General features: G+C 42.1%; 1 protein-coding gene across 1 annotated transcript in view; it reads left to right on the top strand.

Annotated features, from left to right (window-relative positions):
• Positions 1–414: 414 nt before the first annotated feature.
• The window catches only part of DNAI1 (dynein axonemal intermediate chain 1), a gene marked incomplete at both ends in the record, with an annotated part of 150,890 nt that continues 127,911 nt past the window's right edge, over positions 415–23,393 (top strand). Inside the window, 10 exon segments of the mRNA XM_080362555.1 lie at positions 415–447; positions 12,079–12,147; positions 13,972–14,064; positions 14,943–15,023; positions 16,624–16,750; positions 18,159–18,238; positions 19,050–19,208; positions 20,882–20,941; positions 22,804–22,914; positions 22,917–22,946. Of these exon segments, the coding sequence (XP_080218681.1) occupies positions 415–447; positions 12,079–12,147; positions 13,972–14,064; positions 14,943–15,023; positions 16,624–16,750; positions 18,159–18,238; positions 19,050–19,208; positions 20,882–20,941; positions 22,804–22,914; positions 22,917–22,946 (843 nt within the window).

Genomic DNA, 23,393 nt, shown 5'->3' with positions numbered 1-23,393 from the left:
CCGAAGGACGACGACACCGCCGCCCGCCGCGGCTGCTGCCTCATCACCGCCGCCGCTGCCGCCGGGGTGACTCAGCCGCGCCGCTTCCGGGTCCGGCCGCCACCGCCCCGCCCCTCGTTTGCATATTCATGAAGCGGGGCGGGGCTTCTGTCATTAATCCCGGGGCCCGGATGCTCCTTTCCCCGCGTCCCCGCCCCGCCGCCCCTGGGACGTACCATTCCCTCCCTCGGGGGGAGCGAGAGCACTTCGCGGGGGTGGCGTGTGGGGGGGTGGGAATGACCGGCACCGGTGGCGTTCTGCGGCCGGATGGCTTCGCCTCGCTTCCGGCGCGTTGCCATGGTTGCCGCTGTCAACTTCCGGGAGGCCGTTGGCCGGCAGGGTCTGTGGCGAGACGCGGCCGGTGTCGGCAGCGCTATGCCGGCCAAAGCGGGCGACAAGCAGCGGCAGGTAAGGGCCTGTCCCGGGCGGGCTTCGCAGCAGGGCAGCTCCGCGCTACTGTCTGACATCGCCACGGTGACGTCAACACCGGCGCAGTGACGTCACCCCCCGAAGGTGTCACCGCAATGCCTCATGAGGCGGGAGGCGGCAGTTGACACGAGGAGACGCCGCGCTGTGTCCCGGTTCTGGCTCCGCCACCCTCAGCTACTGCTCGGAGTGGGTGCCACGGTGTCACCGGTGTGACACCGGGCCCATGGTGACATTCCCAGCGCCACCGCATCGGGCATCCCTTGCACAGCCCAGCTCATTTCCCTCCAGGTGACTCACAGACCTGTAACCCCGCCGGGCTGGGTGGGACAGTGGGATGCAGCACAAGCCCCCTTGGCACCGCTTTCTGCGTGGTGTCATCACGTTGCATCACGCTGTCCCCACACTAGAGTGTGTCATCACCCACCCAGTGATACTCTGTGTTCCGTGGCACCTCTGTGCGTTGCCACCCTGTTCTGGCAAGTGAGTGTGTTCCAAAGCTGCAGCACCCCCACACTGTTTCACTGTGGTTTTTTGCAGCTCTGTGAGACTACAAAGGTTCTCAGATGTTACATCATGGCATTTCATCCCTTACAGCGTATGATATTTACCTTCCAGGGCAGGTTTTAATGCACATATAATGTCCCCAGTCTGCCAGAGAATCTTTCAGGAACACTGGAGCAGACAGGTTGAAATCTCTGTTTTTAAAAAGGTTTTTAAAATTATTTCAATTATACCTAGGTGTAACTTCTATAACTTAATTTTTATTTTACTTTCTGGTCTTCTCTCAGTTCAGACAATGAAGTGAGGTCACTCACTATCTGCATGGCCCTAACCCTGATCTGGGAGCTGCATTGTGGGTGGATGTGTATCTGTGAGACCTGCAGGCTCTGCATGGACATGTCTGGGTACATCCCCTTGCAGGACAAAGGGTTCATTCTGGGATCTCATCTACTTCTGGAGTATCAAAATGCTTGATTTAAAAGCAGAAGCTGACCTGTCAAACCTTTTTCAAAACAGGCTTAGGTCAATCCCAATGTATTTGATCTTTGGAATTGGGGGAATAGGGTTAGCATAGGTGGCCCAGAAGTGACCAAGAACAGGCAGCCTGCTTCCTCAGTGCAGAGCACATATCAGAAATTCGTAACTGATGAAGGAAGGTGGAAAGAAGAAAAAGAGGGACCTATGATAGTTCAGAGCTGTGAAACAGTAGCTGGAATCCCTGGACAATCCTCTGTGGTCTGTGAGGAGGTCTGGACAGCAGTAGCTCTTTCAAGAAGGGAACAGCACCCTTGCTGATCATCTCATCCCTCTCTGGTTACCCACGGGTGATTCCTCCGGACCATGGTTTATCCACACTAGAGCTGTACAGGCTCGCACTATGCAACTCCTGAAGCTGGAGCTAATAAACCTTGCAAGGTGCGAGCTGTCTCTGCAGAGCCAGATCAGATCTCCCTGCTCCTGCAACCTGGGGCTGGAGCCTGGAATCTACAAATACTGAAATATTTCCCCAAGGTCCATGATGTCTGTGGGAGCCATCTGAGTGGTTTTGCACACATGGTGGGATGGCTTGTGGGCTTTAGAGTAGACAAGAGTAAGAGAGAGGATCACTGCGACATTTCCAATCCTTCTACTAAGAAATGCTAGTAATTATCAAGTTACAGAGGGCTTTCTGAAGTTTGCAAAGGGTGCAAATTCAGAACAAAAAATTACATCCAGTCCTAGGTAATGAAGACGTATATGCAAAAGTTGTAAAGCCCATTACCAATAATAAAGATGCTAACTAGATCTATGATGAAATGTTTGCTCTGAATTTCAGTTTCTTTTATTTTTAGGATTTCCACATAAATATTTTCAATCATTTTCAGTAGCCACTATCTCAAATATTCTGAAACAGAGAGGCTTTGATTCACATGTTATTTGAAAAGACTTAATTAGTGTGCTGTAAAGGCATTCATTTTATTTTAAAGTGCTTGAAACATCACAAACTGTATAAACTCTTAGTTTTCGGTGTGTTTTTTTTGCTTTTCACATAACTTTCATTACAATAACTTAAAAGACAATAACTTTAACTTGTTCTGTATTGCCTTTCCTATATTTGCTTTGAGCTTGTTAAATCTGATTGTGGCTTCATGTCCTTTTATCTACCAGAATATTCTTGCAGTTGAGGAGTTGTGTGGTTGACTAGCTGACTCTGGAGCCCAAAGGCTTTTGGCTCATTTTCCCTTCCTGACAATATTGCTCACATCTCCGTGGATGGCCGAGAGTGGACGGCTGTGCCTTTGCACTACTCACTGCCCAATAAGGGCCTGGTGTTTGGTATTTACTGAGCCCTGATGGCCACTGTAAAATAAACTGGTGAGTCAAGGTTTAGATCCCAGTTCTTGACAAGAACCTTTGAAAATGAGAAGGTGAGCTCCTGCATGTCTCCCTCACACATCCCTCCTCTCTGCCAGTGTTTGCAGAGGAGCAGGAAACGAGCCTGCTTCTTGCTGATGAGGCTGCTTTTTCTGCTGCGCATAATTTCTCTAGATTTTCCATCCTCCTTCCTTTCACTGCAAATTCTCCTCTAGCAATATGCTCTTTTCACCTGTCCCTGCGCCTTTCTTTCCTCTCTTCCCTATGCATTGCTTTGTTCTGCCCTGCCTCCTTGGTTTTGCATTACTGGCCACTTTCACTGTGAAAATTTTCTTCCTGAGATTGTTCTCAAAGCCAAAATAGTTACCTGAACTAGGTCCTTCTCTGTTGTTGCATGTCACTTCCAGCCCATCCTCTGCTTTCATGGCAGTGTGTTCTTCAAGTGCTTTGTGATCAATTCTTCTTTATTTCTTCTTCTTTTCCCCTACAGGTTGTGGTTGCCTGCCCTTCTTTTGTCCATGTCTTATATCTGCCTTCTCTTCTGACATAAGTTTCTTGCTTTGTTTCAGTCTTTTTTCCTTCATCTGGATGACTTCAGCCTCCACTTCAATCTCCAGCCACCTGATGTCCTTTTTCTTTTAACTTGAAAGAAATCTTCCGTATCCCTGAGTGAAAATATGTCAAAAGCCGGTTGGGCATCAGAGGTGAATGCTGTGGCCTTCCAGATGAATCATTTGACTTGAGCTGAGCCTTAATTAGAAGCCTTTTTAGGCTCTTGTATGTGTCTGGATCTTTGCGTTCCCAGCACAACTTTGTAAATAATAATACTTACCTATGCTCTGTACTTTAATTACATCCTTCATTTCAGGTCTGAAATATGTTAGGCACAGTGGAGCTGTACTGCATTTTGGAACGATGTAGAATTATGGAAAGGCATAAGCCAACATCCCTGCATCAGACTGAAGGGAACAGAACAACTAGATTCTCAGCCCCACTGAAAAGGGGGTCTTGAGTATGACAGGCAGGACACTCTGTAGCAGGATATTCTTTAAGAGCACTGACCTGTGTGACATGCAGAAAGTTGTGGGTAGGGCAGGGAATAGCAGCCCATTAGCCTGGGGTCAGTCTAATGCATGATCATGGGTGATAGGAGCAACTGCTCAACAATTTTGAGATTGTTATTTTAAACATGGTTATCAGGTATGCTGTTGGAGCTGTTTGTTCCAGATTTGCATGTCTTTTCTTTGTAGCTCAAGGAAGAGCAGTGTGTGAGCAATGGAGAGGCCCCTGTGCTGCTGTGTACCCGTGTGGCTGAACCTACCCCAAGGAGAAGCAAGATTTGGTTGTGGTTTATTAACTGACATTGCATACACTTACTTGAGTTTACAGCGTGCAAAACCAGACTGGCTGGTCTTACCACTTAGAGTCAACCCCACTGTCAGCAACAGGTCACTTATGCAGTGTTAAGAAAGCACCTGAATTTGGACAGTGAGGATTTTGTCGTTACACTTGACTTGTGGTGTTGCACCCACTGGCAGGTAGGCAGCTTCTTTGCTGCTAAGCAAGCTGTCAAACAGAAACAAGGAGACTCCCTCCCAAAACACAGTCAACAGTCAGACACCTTTTAATTTTTTGTGCCAGTAAAGGCTTTTAAGGTGCTTACTGACTCTTAAACATGCATTAAGCCATTCATGGAACAGAAAATAAACACTGTTTAGTATCTCTCAAAAAAGAGGTTATAAAATATATTGGCAAAAAGCTCTTAAATTAGTATCCCTAGTGTGTGTAAATGGATGTTTGCTGTAGGGCAGTCTAGCAGTCACTTTGCTTCCTTTGGCTTTGTTTCCATGCTGTGCTTCTCTCCTTCTTCTGCAGAGCGGTGGTTTACCATGGAGACTGCTAATATGCAAAAAAAGAATAAAAATCTAGCATGGAATTATTAAATAGTTTTACAGAAATGTCAAGCTTAGGTCTTATAGTGGGTCTCCTTCTTCCCCTTAGAATCCTACAAGCAGCTGTGTTCTCCTTTTTTTCAGATTACATGTCTAACCTCTGTGCTGTGCTCCAGGGGAAGTGGCGATGGTAATGTCTCTGCTCAGGAAGATGAAGTAAACTCAGCAGGAGTGTTCTGTGATTGCTCAGCCTTGTAATCTTGTGGTGACAGCTATCATGGGGAGCAGAAAGGCTGCAGGAATATCTCTTTAATTATCTTAAAAATATATAGCCTGGGTTTGTCATTGCCCTGATGAGTGTTTCATTAATATGTAATCAATTTTCAGCTTTGCAGATTAATCAAACTGCATCATCCCTACCTCTGAGTTTCTTGGTATTTTAGGCTGGATCTGCAAATCCAGATCTGCAAATCCACATCTGCTCAGCCCACCTTGTGATTTAAGCACAGGGAGAAATTTCGCAATACTCAAGAAGTTATCGGGTAGTGGTCTGTCTGTCTCCTCACCTTGCAGTGAGCTAGTTTGATCTGACAGTAGAGGAAGATGTATCACCCAGCAAAGGCTATAGTGAGGAACCACATACTAGATGGCAGCACAGCACATGTGGTAGCATAATTGCATCTCCTACTTGATTAATCAAGACAAGCCTTGGATTTGAACCTAAGGGATGGACACATTTTATCTGGAAGGATTTCTGTGGTCACAAATTCAGATTTAACCCAGTTCTTAAATGAACACTTGCTCTTGAGAGTACATCTCTGCTTCCTAGGACACCAAGATGATTTATTTACCATCAGCATTGCCACTGACAAGTCAGAGGTTTTCTGCGATGAAGGATTAAATAGTTGAGCAGTATGGCTATAGAAAATAGCTGTTAAAAAAGAACCAGACATGATTGTTCCAGGACATGGAAAAAGCTTCAGTGCTTTTGCTGTTCAGTCAAGTGAGCAGGTACTGATCGTCCTATCTATTTTGTATAAATTCAGTTAATGAATCTCAGGTCGGCAATTAGTGGCTATCACATCACCAACAAAAAGAGCGAGCAGTAACGACTGTGGATAGAGGAAGCAAAAAGGACAAGACTTCAACTGAGGGTTGAGAATGATTCTTTATTTTCCTCATGTCAGGCCAAGCTGAAAACATATTACTAAGGTGTTGAGGGCAAAACTTCCACCACACTATGCATCTCTTTGATGCTTGCTCTCCCATTACATCTTTCCGAGATGCAAAAATAGGATAGCTCTTCTTAAATACCAGCCTGGTAGTGCCTTTTTCATTTACAGCAATGCCCTTTGGAAAGTAGATGGTAGTTTCTACTTATTTTAAATTTCCTGTTTTAGAACTAAAAAAAATATTTGGAGGAGTTTCATTTGGAGACAAACCAAACATCCTACCTGAAAATACAATTAGAAATGCTTGTTGGATAGGTCAGCAACAGGAAAACTTTCTGCTGAAGGACTTGATTTTGCAGCTATTTGCATCTCCTGATGGCTTGTCTGCATTAGAGGGAGCTGTGGCAAGGGAAAGGAAAATTAAATGCCATTTGAAGACTCACTTTTCAGCTGTTTCCTCTCTTCATGTGTATCATCCTGTTGGATTGCTGTATCTTTGCAGCAGTCAATAGTCAATTTATCTTGTAGCATAGCCGATGTCTGGCCCAGGGAGGAATTTATAGGTACTGTTATTGTAAACACATCCTAGAAGAAATGTTCAGAAAAGAACATTCACTTGGGTTTTCTGTATCTTTAATTTATTATGATTACTACAGGCTTCTAGTGTCTTTTCACTGTGGGAACTACAATAACCTGTTCATTTATTTATTTAATGTAAGATGGTCACCAGAGTAAAACATGTTTAGCATGCGTAAGTCCTCACTCTATTTTTTGCTGTAGCAGTGAAGCACCCCCCAGGGTGATCAAAGTTATGATGGTGACCTGGAGGTTAGAAACTCCTTATAACTTTTCAATGCCTCCTACCCATTCCTTAGTTTCCTAGCAACAATGTGTCTTTTTTTCCTAACATAAATTCTTCTTAATTATTCACACTCCTCTTCTTGTTAATTATTATTAAAGGCAGAGGTACTAGCACCATTTATTTGGAAGACCGAGGAAGAATGTTGATTCTTTCTATAGCAAGACCGTGTTCACTTTATCAGGAATTCCAAAAAAATGCAGCTGTTTAGATGGAAATGTTCTTTACTGGGTGTCTCAGGCTATACACTAAAACAAATACTGTAGATGCTGAACAACATAAACCAAAACACTAGGAGCAACTTACTGTCAGAACTCTGTCTGTGCTCAGACTCTGTCTGAGCTTAAGTGAGGCAGGAACCTACAGAAAACGAAGTGTGTCATTATGGAATTAAGCTGTGTATCTTAAAGCCTATGCCAAATGGGATGAATTGAAGGTTGCCCCAGCAACCTTAGTTCTTGTATTTTCGAACTTCTGAATGCTTCTCTTTGAGATGCTAATAATAGTCTGGTAACTTTTCTTTTTTTTTTTCTGTAGCTAGTTATGTTACAGCAAAAAAGTGCTTGAATTTTAGAGATGTGTATGAACACCAGTTGTTGTGAGCATCTTGCTAGCAAATGTATGATCATTATATTGATTCATAGTTATAGTTCATTTTTTATTTGTATTGTGGATGCATTTGTGACGTCATCCCCGTTGTACAAACACTGTGTGATGTGGAACAAAGAAATAGCTGTTGGAGCAAAGTGGTTACATCTTAAATAATGTAATAATTTATGGATAACACTTTGATACAGTAAAAACAATGAGGAAGCAGTGGCCATGATTCTTAGCTGTGGTAGCAGGACAACCACTACCTGGGTGCTGTTGAGGATTCTTCACAGATAATGTGGCAGAGAGAATTTTTAAGGAAAGGTATGATGAAAGACAGTGTGCTGGCTTTGGAAAGATTTACAGTGAGCAGAGGCTTGCAGAAGAAATAGCAAAAAGACAAAACACAGATACAACAATAAAAAGAAATGTCAGGCCTGACTATTCAACAATTGATGCAGCAATAGACTCTGTGCTATTATCTGAATTAGGAGGCAATTTAAAAGGTTTAATATTCTCGACTGACCCATGTTTGCTCCCCACCTTGCTTCTTGTAATAGTTTTAAACAGATCTACTAGTTTTGCAGAGTGTTGCCAAAATACTGGGTTCTCATCTCTTCATGTTTGTGCCACATTCCAGCTGGATTCCAACAGTTTTATCTCCTTTGGGATTAATTTTCTGTCACCTCAGGCACTTTGCTGGCACAGACTGCTGTAACACATCCCTGCAGGAATGACACTTGCATCCCAAAGGCTGCCTTCTGCTTCTCATACTGACTTCTGCAGAGTGTCGAGTCAAGTAGAGTTGCAGCCTTCACCTTCGCTGGTGAGGGTCCGGAGTGTTCAACAAATAGGATATTCAGCTTCTGTTATTGTTGAAGCAGGTCTCTGTGCTGTGAGGGACGGTTTGCCTAGGCAGGAGATGAGAGTTTTGACCTAAAGACCAACACCTTCCTCAACCCTGCTAACACTGCTGGACAAACCCGCGCTCCCCTGCTCCAGGTATGGCTGTCCTGCCTTTGTGGAGCACGTATGGAAGAAAGCCCAGCGCCTACACCGATCAGCACATGCTGTCTCCCGTCTTCCCCCTGTGGCTTTAGCACACTTTTGGAGAGGGGTAGCAGTGTCTGTGCTGTGCAGCTCTTGGCCACGGATCTGTGTGACAGCCGAGCAGCCCCAAGGAATAATTGTTCAGGTTGGAGGGGGCAGATGGAGTTCTTCGACTTCAAAATACCGGAGATAATAAGTGCGATTTTCTAACTGTCCTGCCAATCATGTTCTTGCTCCCTGCTGTAACTAAACTTTGTTTAGTTCCCAGGGAGCCCTGACACAAGGTGCCACAGTCAGGGAGCCGGGTCAGGCAGTAACATGGGAATGAGCCAAACAGGAGGGTGGTAAATCCCATCGGCTGATGCAATGACGCCCCTCACTCGAGCATCCTCTCTCAGTCATAAACTGGATGTAGTTCTCTCTGTTACCATTTGATAAAGGGTAAAAACATGCATGGGATGAAAGTTGAGACTTTCAGAGCCTGGTTCTGTTTTTTAAATAGTCTTCAAACTTTGTTACATTCAAAATCTTGCTTACAGGCAAAGAGGAGGCACACCTGATACATATATGTATATATATATAAAAGAATGTAATGTTAGTGTGACTGATATTTTAGTCTAAGTATCGTCATCAGTCCAGATTAATTATTACAGAAAATAAGTACTACTGTGCAAAAAAAAAAAGGCAGTTGAAATTGTTGCATGCAACTTGCCAGTTACTCCCTCTTTTCTGGTATTGTGCTCACCCTTACTCTGGTTCTCTGGCTCCCAAGGTTGATAGTTTCATTTTGCTGTCATTGGTGGTGTTGGTGTGGATGTTATGGCGAGTTGTCACCGTCTGGGTTTCTTTGGGAAGGATACTGTGTCCATGTTGATGGTTTCTTCTTCACTCTAGGACTCACTTGGCATTTCTCTTATAGATTAGCTAACACACTTTCACATCTTTCTCTTTCTTCATTGGTCTTGATGTTCCATATTATACCTGATCTTACTGTATGTGATGCTTTCTAAGTGTGCTAGATGCTGTTATTTTGTTTGGTTTGTTACCCTTAAATGCAGCTTTTTCCAGTTACCCCGTCTACAGGTCTGCATTTCTCTAACTGACCAGTGGTGAGATACTTACAGCTGTGAGGCCTCCAATGTCAAACTTGTGCCCCATCTCTTGTCATCACCTGTACTCTTCTATGCCACATTCTGGGTCTCCTCAGGCTCTCTCTATCATACCAGGCCTGTATTGTACCATTAAGTTACAGTCATGAAACCATACTGGTACTGTACAAAGACAAAGAAATAAAGTAAATTAGCCATAGGCCCCTGGTTGATTAGAAAATTGCTCACACTCTACCCTGCAAACCATTTATGGTGTGGGGATCAGGGCAGGGTTTGTGCTGCTTCCTTCCAGTGCACTCCAACTGTAGCTGTTCTTCAGTGTCACTTTTGGATTTTAATACAGTTGCAGATATTTATTCACAGGTGGCTCTTCAGATTATGTTAATTGAAATGTGTGCAACTGCCAAAACCAATTACTCTCAGATTGTCTTGTAAATGCTTTTGCTGCTGGATAAATGCTTTTATAGACTCATTTACAAAGCATAGTAGTAAGTATGCTTAGTTTCATGTTTAAGAGTTTGATTTTGATTTGGATCTGAATAAAATTCTGCTCTGAAAATGTGCTTTAAATTTTGTTGCTTAAATCACGTCTAATTCACATGTAGCATGGTCCTTGTAGGACAGTACGCTCTGTTGGCCATTGCCAAGCCATCACAGGGGGGAGACAGGCCAGCTGTGTAATCCAGTGATCTGAGCAGTGGTTGTGACACTGGGGCTCCTGGGCTCTCTGCTCTGCTACCAGCTCACTGTGGGATTATAAAGGAAATGTCATAACTCTTTATTTTTCCCACCTGAGTCATAACTATTTGTATTTCAAAGTGAGGCACATTTTCTAAGCGTGGAAATGCATCAGTCTGCTCATTTTTCATCACTTTTAGTATGTATCTTCTGGAATAAAAATAATCCCTGATGCCTTGTTAGTAGCAGCAATTTTAAATAGCTTAGCTTGTACAAAGGGAAACAACACTGAAAGCTGCAGCATCACATCTCTGCTACAGTTTGTTCTCCTCTGAAAAGATTTCTTTTGTGCATTTTTATTGTAAAGTTTTAACAAGTAGCGGAGCTTTAGAAACCAGAATCAGGGATACTGGATCAACATTGTTATGTCTACTTAATTGTTTGATTCATAGGAAGCAGATTGTAGAAGTGAATATTTAATTTTTATAATGAAGGGGAATCATAAGAAGTCTAGGAATCTCTGTAGAGACTTGTGTTCCTTAGTGTGTTCATAAGAGACAGAGAAAGGGGGATAAACAACAGATAATTTCATAAAGCTGGGTTTTTCAGTAGGAAACTGGGAAACGAGATGAAGGTTGTAAGTGGCAGACTTAAAAAGGAAGTGGTGGTACTTGGCATTAGCATGTAGTTGTACCATGGGAGTCCTTGCAACGGAAGTTGTGCATGCTAAAAATGCTCATGGATTCCAGAATGATATCATAACTTTGTGGGGGAAAAGATCCACTGATATGAAATAAAAAGGATAGCATTCCTGATTCAAGTGCCTGTGGGAAGCTGAGAGGGCACCTTGGAGAAAGCTCCACAGATATTTGCTTGTGAATACTGTTGGAGAGAAATACTTAGCTCGGTGGACCTTTGATCTGAGCTGGAAGGTGCACTCCAATGTTCTTCTAAAGAAAATCAATAAACCCATGGGAGTTTTCTCCACCACCCTTTTGTTTTCCTTCTCTCTTCTCCTTCAGTATGTCCTTCTTTCCTGTCACAAAGTCAAACACTTTTCCCAAGTAACTCCTCTGCTTTTGTCATTCATCCCATTCGATGTTTTCTGGGATACACCCTGAAACTGCTCTTGCCAAAGTTTCTAACATTTCCTTTGTTTGCTTTATCAGATCTCACTGTGTCTTTTGGGTTCTTGGTCCTCTCTGTCCCTCAGCATCTTCTCAAAAGGATCCTCTTCATTTCCTTTCCACTTTCGGTAAAATTTCCATAAAGCTTTGTCACTGGTGCCAGTCTGTTATTCCTTAACCTCTGGGTAATCTCCCTTAGAAATACGCTATAAGGCTCCCTGTAAACAACTATTTCACTGTTTTCCTTAAAGCTCGTAACAAAAAAAATTGTGTGCTGTAATGTGCTTGTGAAGGTTGGCAATGGTTAAATTCCCAGCTGTTCATCACTGGTTTTTATGTTTTTTTAGCACTTGTGGCTTTGTAGGTATGAATCTCAGATAGGCAGTAACAAAGATAGGGCATGGTGTTTCTTCATGCTGATAAACTACCATCTTCAATTAGAATTACCGAATCACAGAATCATTTAGGTTGGAAGAGACCCTTAGGAGCATTGAGTCCAGCCCTTAACCTAACACTGCCAAGTCCACCATGAACCGTGGTCCTAAGCACCGCATCTACACATCTTTTAAACACCGCCAGGGATGGAGAACTCAACCACCATTATGAAAGTGACAGCCTTTCATGCACATTATTTATAGACAAAATACTGATATATTTGGCATTTGAAACATACCATTGCAGCAAACATTAGTACGTACAATGAACTTTTATTCTGGTTTGGTTAAATTAGGAAACAAGGTGCTTTGAAGGTTTACATTGGATATGTTCTTGCTTCAGGGCCAAAGTGGACCTTCAGGAGGAAAGCCAGTACCACCAAAGCCTGCTAAACCTGCATATAAAAGACGGGTAAGATCCACATTTCCATGAATCTTAAAAAATGTTGTTCTCTTCTGTATGTATGAGATGCAAACTGGATTCAGTCTGAACAACAGCATGTTTGATGGAATTGGTAACATTCCAGTTGATTTATCAGTAAGAGGTTGCTCTAGATTTCCACTGAGAAGGGAGTTACACTCACAAGTCAGAATAAAAATGGCAGCTAAAACAAAAGCCCAATTTAGGTAAACTGCAAAATGAAAATTTGAAAACAAAACATTTGGGATGTAAATTCCAAAACGTAGGCTGACATTGACTGTGAGAAAACTGCCTGCGTGGTTTAGAAAATTCAAAAGGTAGCCCATATTCACTTAGTTAACATAGAAGTACGAGCATTAGAGAAAACAGTATTAACTTTTTGACTGTTAACCTCATGATAATGTTGTTACTGTTGGGCAAATAAGTGTTCACAACATCCTTATTTAATTCACCTTCCTCTTATTTAGCTCTATTGGCATGGATAGAAAAAGGATAATTTACCTGCCTGTAAACGGGCATGGTAATAAACAGTTTTTCACTTTCTTAGGACAAATCACAGTCTTGTTAAATGTTCCTCTTTTGACCCTTTAAAAATGGGAAGTTATTTACCTTTAAATGAAAACCATAAATAAAAATGTTAAACCCCCAACACTTTTAATCTGCTTCACTAGGGAAAACAACACTGAACTAACTGGCGTCACACTCTGTATGATAAATGTCCTACAAGCAGGAGTTGTAAACCACAGACAACTGTTCTGCCGTCACAGTCTCTTGTGTGTCAGAGCACCCAACCATCCTTACAACTTGCCTCATTTCAGCTCCCTTGAGGAAAGAAGAAAAGGCTGCAGCCTGTGACTTTCCCTGGCTACCTGGCATACGTAGAATTCTCTGCTACTTTCAGCAACTGCACATTTTTGTGCAGCATTGTGCTCTTTACCTTTGTGGTGCTCTGCAGATAGCAAAGGCTTGCTGGGTCCAGTCTCTACCTGCAACCAGCCTCCACTTACACCCTGGACTCATCGGCAGCTCCATAGGGCTGTAAAGTTTAGATGACCTGAGATAACTGTATTTAAAAGAATGACTGATGTATTTTAAATCAACCCATTATGCATTTCAAACTGAGGGAGATATACTGCCCAAAGCAGTTAAATGCTTTAATCAGCAACTCTGTGTTCTGGCAGTTTGTCTGTAATAACTATTAATTGAAATTCATCCCTACAGAGATTCCTTTTCCTGTTAACGATATCATATCGTGACATAAACCCAAACCCAACCCACGGAGGGCAGCTCTCTGTGTTTGCACAATGCAGTCTGCTGGCCTTTGGAAGAAAATAGTTAACGTGCCTCCAGGAGCTGCTTCCCTGCAGCTTTGAACTAATTTCCAAGTGTAGCTTATAGAATAACACTTCAGAAGTAATTTCAGGTCCTTGACTTGTGCCCTTTGAGTAATCCTAAAGTGTGTCTCATTTGGGTGTTAAGTGGTCAAAAGATTCAGAAGTGCCAACTTTTAAAGGGAAATTGAAGTGGAGTTACTTGAGTTTTGTTATCAGAGTTACTCCAGTTTTGTTACAGGCCAAGAATTATCTTCAGACAGCAGCTCCTCCAGCCCACTGAGCTCTTGCTGGCAAGTGTAGCCATTCGAAAGTCTTCAGATTTGTGCCTGCCATTTGAGGTTATCTGTTCTGCTCAAAGCACAGATGGATTGGGAAATGCTGTTTTTTCCTCCTTGCTCTGTGCCTGGAGAAGTACTGCTTTGGGAGGGAGCAAAACAATCACAGTCTGGGTTCACTAATGGACTTGCCGTTCCTTCACTAGGATGAAGATGTCTCCACTGAAGCGGTAGAAGTTGTAGATGAAGCAGGAAATATTTTAGTCAAGCCCCTAGATCAACTAGAACTGACTGAAGCTGTGAGTAAAACAGTGCCTGTAGTTGTCATGGAATGTGTAAAAAACTCCATAACCTGAAGCCTACCTCTTGCCCGTTCTGATTCTGGAGTAAGACTCCAGTACTTACTAATGTACAGTATCTGCAGTATAAACTGAAAAGTCTTCCAGCAGGAAAACGGGGAGAATATGCTTTGAAACACAGTTCTGAGCTTAAGGAAGTGTAACTGCATGGAGTTGAATGGTGCTGGAGAGGACACCAGAGTCAACCCTGAGCTTCTCAGGTGCCTGTGTGTGATACACAGGTCAGGGAGGTGTCCTGCAGTTTTATGGCCATTTCTTCTCAGCTTGGGTTCAGCAGGACTGTAGTTGGTCACTCTTGCAGCTGCAGTTGTCTCTTTTCTCACTGCCACATAAAGCTTTAGCATTACTCCCTGTTCTCCAAGTAGCATTCAAAGGGAAGCTGTACATACTTCCCCTCACTCAGGTAGTGAAAACAGTTGACACCAGTGCTGGTTTTTGTTCTCAGTGGACGATCCTGCAAGCACTGCTACTGAGCTTATTGTGTACTCATGTTTTGGACAGTATATGCTTCAAGACACAGATTGTCTTTCTTGTCCCGTAGAACGCAGCTAGCATTTTTCAAGTGCCACCATAGCTTAGACAAGAATTAACATATTAGCCAAAGAATGCAAGTAAGCCCATTGAAATACTATGGTTGGAAATGAGATGACTGTTCCACCCTGAGCTAGCTTGGCTCCATGGGTTGTTGTTGTGGAGGCATCGGTGGCACGCAAAGTATCTGGAGCAAACTGAATAGAACTGAGTATAAATTTTTGTATGCTGTACATTGCAAAAACAGAGGAGTTTTATTATGATACTATTTTGTTTCCATTCCAAAGGAACTGAAAGAGGAAATTACACGTGTCCTGACAGCTAATAATCCCCAGGCTCCCCAGAATATCATCAGATACAGCTTTAAAGTAAGTGTGGCATGACCTGTAGAACCAGGATGGGATTTTTTGCAATTAACTGGCATAGTGTTTTCCTTTTATTTATAACCAGGTAAGTTTCCTTTTAATGTGACTTCGTCTTAACCAGCTAAATTTCCTTTTAATGTGGCTTCATCTTGTTACATATTTACTGCCAATGGTTCCTTAAGGGTTTTTGCAGAGAGTACGAGTCTAAAATCATTGTCATATTTATTCAGAAGTAGGATATAACAATTACTCATCAAGATCTTGCAGTGAACATATAATTAGTGCTGCTAGTTTCAGGAAGTAACTTCTTCTATTCTGTGGTGGTTAGAGGACAAAAGGCAATCCTTATTCAGTCTGTAAGATAGTTATGCCTCAGTATCCTCACATCAAGATTGTTGTTTGAATTATAGGAGAGCTCAGAAATGTGCTTTGTGAAATCACTGACAGGAGCTCTGTTCGTGATGTGTAGGAGTGAGCAGGGGAGGGTGCATCAAAGACTGCTAGGGAACATCCAAGAGTCACACCTTCACATTTCTGAGTGCAGAGCATACGCTGCCTTTCCCTGGAGCAGCGTTCTCCTCCTTGCACATACAGGTAGCAACACAGGCTGCTGCAGGGGGAGAATGGGGTGATGGCTTTGCCTCCCACTCCTCCCTCGGAAGGGTTACACCCCCTGAAAGAAAGGCCATGAGGACAGCTTCTCTGGCTCTGGCATTGGATTGTCCCCAACCTTAGGTAGGGAACAGACAGCCAGGTGAAAAATTCCTGAGCCTGCCTCATCTCTGTGCTACTGCAACTAGTTTGACCAACCATTACATGAGATCACCAGAGAAAGGAAGTCAGTCTTGTGGAAGCAAATAAGGTCACTTTCTCTTCTCTTTGGAGTTGTTGTTTTCCCTGTTTATGGGACAGAAACAGGTGATGAGTGATCTTCAAATCCTCCACAGTGACTGAAATGGGCTTGATGCTGTGCTGTGATTGGTACAGAAAGCAGTCATATTTTTAAGGAGAAACCATTGAAGCTTCTGTGGTCTGCAGTGGCTTCTGATTGCCTTGAGGTGCAGCTCAAAATCTTAATGCACGGTTTGAGCCTAGGTGCGTGCCTGCACTGTACTGTGGTCCACATGCAAGTGCCAATCAAGCTAGCATCAAATATCTGAATTACTAAAGTGCTTATAACCTGGACACGTTTCTAGGAGCCTATACTGTCTCCAGATCAGAGCTGCTCTCTGCATATGGTGCTGCTCTTCTGTAGGTACAGCAACTCATTCAGGCACCTCAGCACAAGAAGATGTGAGAATCCCTTAGGGAGTGCTGTGTAGCAGAGATACACTAGAACTGTATTTAAACTCACTTCCTGTGGTGGTTGTGGAGAACTAGGAGTTTCATGTTCTTGTTTCTTTTATTCATATTTGTAATTTGTGGCTCTCAGTATCCTGATATATAAATACCTGCTGGAAGAAATTCAGTGGAAATATGCCAATAACTACCATAAATTTATCACTCTGGATTGTCTTAGCTTTAGCAGTTTTGGCTACACAGTATTTCTGGTTTAAAATATTTTTTCCACACTGATTTTGTTGGGTTTTTTTCCTCTCTGTAGGATGGACTGTACAAGCCAATAAGCCATGTGGATCAGATGGCCATTCACTTCTCTTTGAATGGAAATCTGATATCCAGAGATTCAGATGAAGGCAGACGGCAGAGTATCAAACTAACTACTGCAGCAGGTAGGTATATTGTCTGAAACTAAGATAATTTTCAGGTAGGCACTGGTACCACTTTTTCAACATGAGGGAATGATCATGCTTCATCAACGCAGAGCTGAACAGCTCCTATTTTGAAACAAAAACAGAAAAAAAAAATCAACCAGATGTTTGCTACAGTGTAGAAAATGGTGCATGCTTTTTGAGCCATGTGAACACTAACACTGAAATTTTCAGAGCTATTTGGAAAAGGTTCTTCACCCAGAGGGTGCTGGACACTGGAACAGGCTCCCCAGGGAGGTGTCACAGCCCCAAGCCTGACAGTGTTCAAGAAGAGACTGGACAACACCCTCAGACACATGGTGTGAACTGTGGGGTTGTCATGTGCAGGGACAGGAGTTGGACCCGATGATCCTTGTGGGTCCCTTCCAAATCAGGACATTCTGTGATTCTATGATTCTGTGAGAACTAGTGTGGCCAGCAGCACCAGGGCAGTGGTCGTTCCTCTGTACTGGGCACTGGTGAGGCCACACCTCAAATCCTGCATTCAGTGTTGGGCCCCTCACTACAAGAAAGACATTGAGGTGCTGGAGAGAGTTCAGAGACGGGCAACAAAGCTGGTGAGGGGTCTGGAGCACAAGTGTGATGAGGAGCAGCTGAGGGAACTGGGGCTGTTCATCCTGAAGAAAAGGAGGCTGGGGGGAGACCTTATCACTGTCTGCAACTACCTGAAAGGAGGTTGTAGCACGGAGGGGGTTGGTCTGTTTTCCCAGGTAGCAAGTGATAGGATGAGAGGAAATGGCCTCAAATCATGCCAGGGGAAGTTTAGATTGGATATTAGGAAACATTTCTTCATGGAAGAGGTTATCACGCATTGGAGCAGGTTGCCCAGGGAAGTGGTTGAGTCACCATCCCTGGAGGTGTTTAAAAGACACGTAGATGAGGCTCTTAGGGACATGGTTTAGCAGTGGACTTGGAAGCGTTAGGTTAATGACTGGGCTCGATGATCTTAAAGGCCTTTTCCAACCAAAATGATTCTATGATTCAGTAATTCTCTGATTCATGGCTTGTACATAATTGCAGCCATTTTTGAAGGGCAGAAAGTTCCAGAGCTGAAGGAATAGCCAGAAACAAAGCTACTCAGTTCAGAAGTGGATTTCAGAAGTTTTATTTGAGTTGAAATTAGATTTTTTATTCCAGCCCAGCTAGAGCTACTGCAGTTTCGTTCTAGTAATAACATTGTCTCCTTTTGTGGCTTTGAGGAAACAATCACTCTCCAATTTGGGGATTGGTTACTGTGTTTTCTAATGAGATGGCATTAGAAAAAGGATGCCTCTGTATATTAATGCTTTAGAAGACAGAAGGGTCTGCAGAATGTAGGATAATATGTCCTATTATCCTGGACTTATTCACTTATCCTTTGTATCATCAGAAAAGGCTCCTGTTGAGACTTCTGCTACTGCACCTGAAGAAGCAGCGATTAAAGATGAAGAAAGAACAGAAGATACTCAGGTAATTCTCCATAGTCAGCTGAAAGCTGTCCATTTTCTTTTTAATATTAGATTTGAAATTACTTTCTTATAAAATGGGCTTATTGAGAAGCTTCTGTGATTGATTCTTTTATGCCTGAGGTGTCTCCGCTGTAGGCAAGACCCGGCACATTCTACTGAACAGCTGGGGTCCTCCTGCTGTTTTTGGGGCTGGTGAAGCTGTGTAGGGAGATGACAGGTCCCTACACACCAGGTCTGTCTTTATCAAGATAGAGTGTAATTTGCTGAGATCTGGAGTCTTCCTGGACAGCATGTCCATCCCTGAAAGAGAAGTTGCTGAAAAACAAAATTTGGATGGATGAAAGCAACAGACATAAGTGCCTGAAATGAGGAGCAGCCAGATTTAAAGGCAGTTGGCTGATCAGGAAAGGAATATGCCATGAGAAGTTCTTATCCACACAGTGTCAGGCCTTGGGATCAAGTTGAAACTAGTTTCACATAAAGCCGACTGTCTAGCAAAGAAATAAAAACACTGGGTAGAGGGACTCTGACACAGTCTTCTGGTCTGGTAGTCATCCTATTTTATCTCACTCATGTTGGGCTTTGTTTTAAAGTAACTTCAATTCTTTTTTTTCTGTATTCCTGTATAGGTAATGATCCAGAATCTCCTTGCTCTGTTTGCTACAAGTCTCCTTATTTCCATCTTTAATACTGAACTTTCAATTACAATCTCCTTCACTAGGCAGCAGAAACAGAGCAGTCTAAGTGCTTCTGGAGAAGGAAAAAGGTGTGTGTTTCTTCCAGGTTGGAGTCACTGCTTAATTTTCTTGCAGGCTGCAGGAGAGGGAGAGGCAGAGGAGTCAGGAACAGCAGAAGCAGCTGAGGCAGCAGATGCTGAAGAGCCTCCTCCCCCAGCAGTGAAGGAGCGAAAGCTTGCAAACCAGTTCAATTTCATTGATAGACCTTCATGGACACCCAGATACCCTGTGCGGGTATGCTGCCGTTTCCTTTGATGACTTGGAGGTTCTTGTCTTTGGGAGGGCATGTGGATCATCTCTGTTTGTGTTATTTCTTGCTATCTCTGTAGATACTATTGGGAGAAAAAAAAATCAAAAACAAAAACCAGTGTTTTACTACGGTAAAGCATTTGGTGTCATGAAAATGCAGACAGAAAAATTCTTGCCTCATGGACTCTTGGACAGCCTATAAGAAGTTTTGGTGTTACTGTAAATCATTAAACGTCTAGTTGGATATAACATTTTTAATGTCTATTTTCTCATCTGAAAAAATATAGAGCAATGGTTAGGGTTGTAGCTGGGAGCTTGGACTCCATGAGTTCAATTTCCTTTTGGCAGATTGTTCCTTTTTGGTCTTGTACTTCAATTCTTACCTATGGAGCAGGGTTATACGTGCACCTGTGTCAAAAGGATAAAGGTATTGATGCTTGTGTTAAGCACAGGCCTTCAGTAATTCCCAATGAGGGTGTCTTCACAGGGCCTCCTGACTGAGCAGTACTAGTGATGTTGGCCCCCAATTGAGTGCTCAAAAAAGAGCTTTCTGAATCGGAGGTAAAAGTTTCAGAGAGAAAATTGTTGTTTTCCTTGCTGCCCTGGAATCTAGAGTATACACAGCTTCCCCAGAGAGCCTGCCTGCCCTCTTGCAGCTATTGCACCTAAAATGCGATGCCTTTACATCTGATGGGCTCAGAGAGATTTAAGAATATTTCCTAAAAGGACATCTGAATATTTCCTAAAAGGACATCTCTGCCCACTAGTAGAGATGGGGGATCTCAGGGGAATTTATCCAAGAGTGGGATGCTCACTGCAGTTTGAGCTAAGATTCTGCATCTTTCAAAAATCCCTGCGGAGGCCATGGAATTTGTTATTTCTCTGTTGCTAGATCTGCATATTCTCTTCCCATTGATATTACTGAGAGTGGCTTGTGTGCTTCTGTGTGATTCTGCCCTTGAAAGCAGAATTATAGACCTTAAATAGCTGTGAAGTGCTGCTGTGTACTGCACAATCTGTGCAGTTTCCACCTCTGAGATTGCTTCATTTCAGAGGTTAGTGAAATGCTACAGGCAGCTTCTTAAAAATGTCCTGACGCAACAGCTTTTCAAAGAAAATTCCATGAAATGAAATGAAAGTTTCACACAAATATATTCATTTATTTCAGAATGTTGATGTGAGGGTAATAAAAACATTTCAGTAACATCAAGTGAATTGTTTATAGATTATCATTCTGTTCAACTCTTTCGTTTTGACTGCTGTTCCTATGTGGGTTTTTAATATGTAAGTAAAATTTGGTAGAATGTCGTAACTGATACCATAACCAGCAGCAGAATGTTTCAAATGATAGAGATGAAACAAACAATTTCAAGTCCTTCAAAATGAAATACTGAAATTAAATATTTTAAGTATGTTGGGAACAAAAATCAGAAGGTCTTGTGAACCTTCTTTTTGTCCAGAAGAAAATCTATTTGTAGTTGCATGATCACCAATAATATTTGTGCAGTGTTCTGGGAGTCGTTTGAATGTTGAATTAATCTTAGATCAATATTATTCTAACTACTGGCTATGAGAAGGCTGTTTTCACAGCTGGACTATGTCACTGCAGAGAGTTTCAATGCAAAGATTACATGTTTTTATGCTTTTTGTTTATTCAGGATAGAGCATGTCAGTCGGAACCTACACCTTGTAAAACTTTATCAGACGATATTAACCAGGTATATTCTTTTTATTTTCCAAGTTCTTTTTTAGGGTAAATTCAGGAAAATGAAATGAGAGAAAGGCAAAAACCCAAATCCCTGTGTTTGCATTCCTTGCAGTGGAATGAACTCCCATACTGTGGCTTTGATCTCTAGTTTAAATCTGAGAGCAAACTAGAGTGGCCCTTTTTTCTGCCTTACTGGATTAACTTGCTAATGGTTTATGTTTCTAAGGTCAAATGTCTCTATCTGCTTTTAACTGATCTGTCACTTGGCAGTTGTATATGAAAGCAGTTTTCTGAAGCCTGAAGCTGAACCCAGTGAGAAGTACAGCAGAAGGAATGCGGAAGGCCTGCTTTAAACCTGTTGCAATAGACTAAGATCTGTTTTATCTAGTGGGAATGTGCCTGTTTATTCATTATGAATTTTTCCACAACTCTTATACGGTATTTTCTCCATCTCTTAAAAATGTAAAAAGAAAATATTTTGCATGACACTTTGCACTTGAAATATGTTATAGCTTTCATTGGAAAGGCGATCTAGCCAATTCTGCGGATTAATCCTCAGATATTTACAAAATGTATTTGTGTTTGATGCAAGTATTGCTTCAAACCAGTGTACCAAGCTGGTATTAAAAAAAAAAGTGTCATTACCAGTGTACCACAGGAACATCCAGAAGAAAGAGTAAGGTAATGGCAGCAACTTTAGAAATGCTGTTATAGGAAACTGATAGGAAACAGAGTGAAGGTGTTTCTGTCACGATGAAAACTGTAACCCAGTCTGGTCCTGAACTTGAAATCAGTAACTGGCCTGAGATCTTCCTTCCCTTCCTCCAGCTGGACTTCCCTCTCATTTTTTTCTGACAATGAGACGACCAGAATTAGAGAGAACAGAGCTATTTAAAATAATCAGGTTGTTGCTAACATTTTGCATTAAATGTTTGAAAACTGAGAAGAATGATTTTCCCTTGTTTTCTTTTGTTCTGTTGAAAATTTGAGTGGTTATAAAATAATATTTTAACATCCTTTTTTTCCTTCTTGTTCTTCCTTATGCTCATAATTTCCTCTTCCAAAGCTTTGTGTTCTGCTCCTTCTCTTACTCTTCTCATCACATCTTCTTTGTCCATTTCCTGATGTTTGGAATATCTTCCCACCTCATTTCTGCCTGCAAATTTACAGCACAATGCAGGGGTTTTTTTACTAAAGATTTCTGCCACCTTTCTTTATTCCAATATTCTATATTTCGCATTTGAATCACACTCCTTCTCCTAAGATGATATGTCAGAATTAGATTTCCTTTTGTTTTGTTTTGAAAGTAGTGTACCTGCTTCAGATATGATACTAGTACTCCAATACTAATGAATTAGTAGAAAAAATGCTTCTTTTGGTTCTACTCAAGTAGGATGTTCCTGGCATGTGGCATAGCAGAAGATGTAAAACTGATCTCAGTTTCCATTTGATCATATGCTGCAGAGTTGAGTCCAAGATTTAAATTGTGTTATGCAGCTACAATTTAATTTTCAACAGCACACAAGAAATGTCACAAAGCAGATGTTTAATGCATGCTGCCTATTAAACACTGGTAAATTAGCCAAACAGAAAGTCCTACAAAAAACATACAGTCAAAGCACCAAGAAGAGTGTTGGGGAAAGATATTGTTATGAATGTAATGTGTTCTTAAAAAATAAGACATGCACCATCGAGCTTTACAAATCCTGGGCTTCAATCCTTAACTTTTTGTGCAAGAAGCCAGCTGCCTTCAGTGAATTCCAGTGGCAATGTTACTGTTGTGGGGACTATCACATTGTTGTGATGGTATAGATGGCTGTTTTCTGAAGTATAATGAGGTCCTAATAAATCCTGTCTCTGTCTGTCTCTCAGTGGGTGATCCATGATGCCTACGTAGAGGAGCTTCGGAAAAGGGAAGAGTCGAAAGAGAAAGAAAAGCCAAAAGCCCAAGTAGCAAAGAAAGAAGAGAAGAAGACAAAGAAGAAGGAAGGAAGTTAATCTCTCTAGACTCACAGGTATGTTTCGTAACACTGAAGAAGCCTGCTCGGAGTGGGATGCAACCGTAAGGCAAGTCAGGTGAAATTTAGCAAGTCATGCTGGCCGTGTACCTAGTTGTTTCTGTTGGCAAGTAGCAACCCTAAGAAATGCCAGAATTAATTTGCGCTAGGAACTGTATTTCCAAAACAGGATTTCCATTTTGCTGTATTTTATGGAATACAAAACAGTGTGAAGCCACAACCTTGTCTTCAAACCTGATTTCCAGGTGAGATTTATGGCTTTCTTTTCTGTGCATTATCATGTTCGTGTCTCATTTTTAATTATCATGTGAGGGATAAAACAATGAAAGAAATAGAAACACTGTGTGACTTTTGAAGAATTCTAAGTGATGTAATGGTTTAGATACAATCTTCCAATTCAGAAAGGTAAAGAAATTTAGGATTCTTTCAAAATGTTACTAAAGC

This window comes from Nesoenas mayeri, assembly GCF_963082525.1.
Source record: "Nesoenas mayeri genome assembly, chromosome: Z".
NCBI classification, from domain to species: Eukaryota; Metazoa; Chordata; class Aves; order Columbiformes; family Columbidae; genus Nesoenas; species Nesoenas mayeri.
The sequence above is the reverse complement of the archived record's forward strand: the minus strand, read 5'-3'. Positions and strand labels throughout refer to the sequence as shown.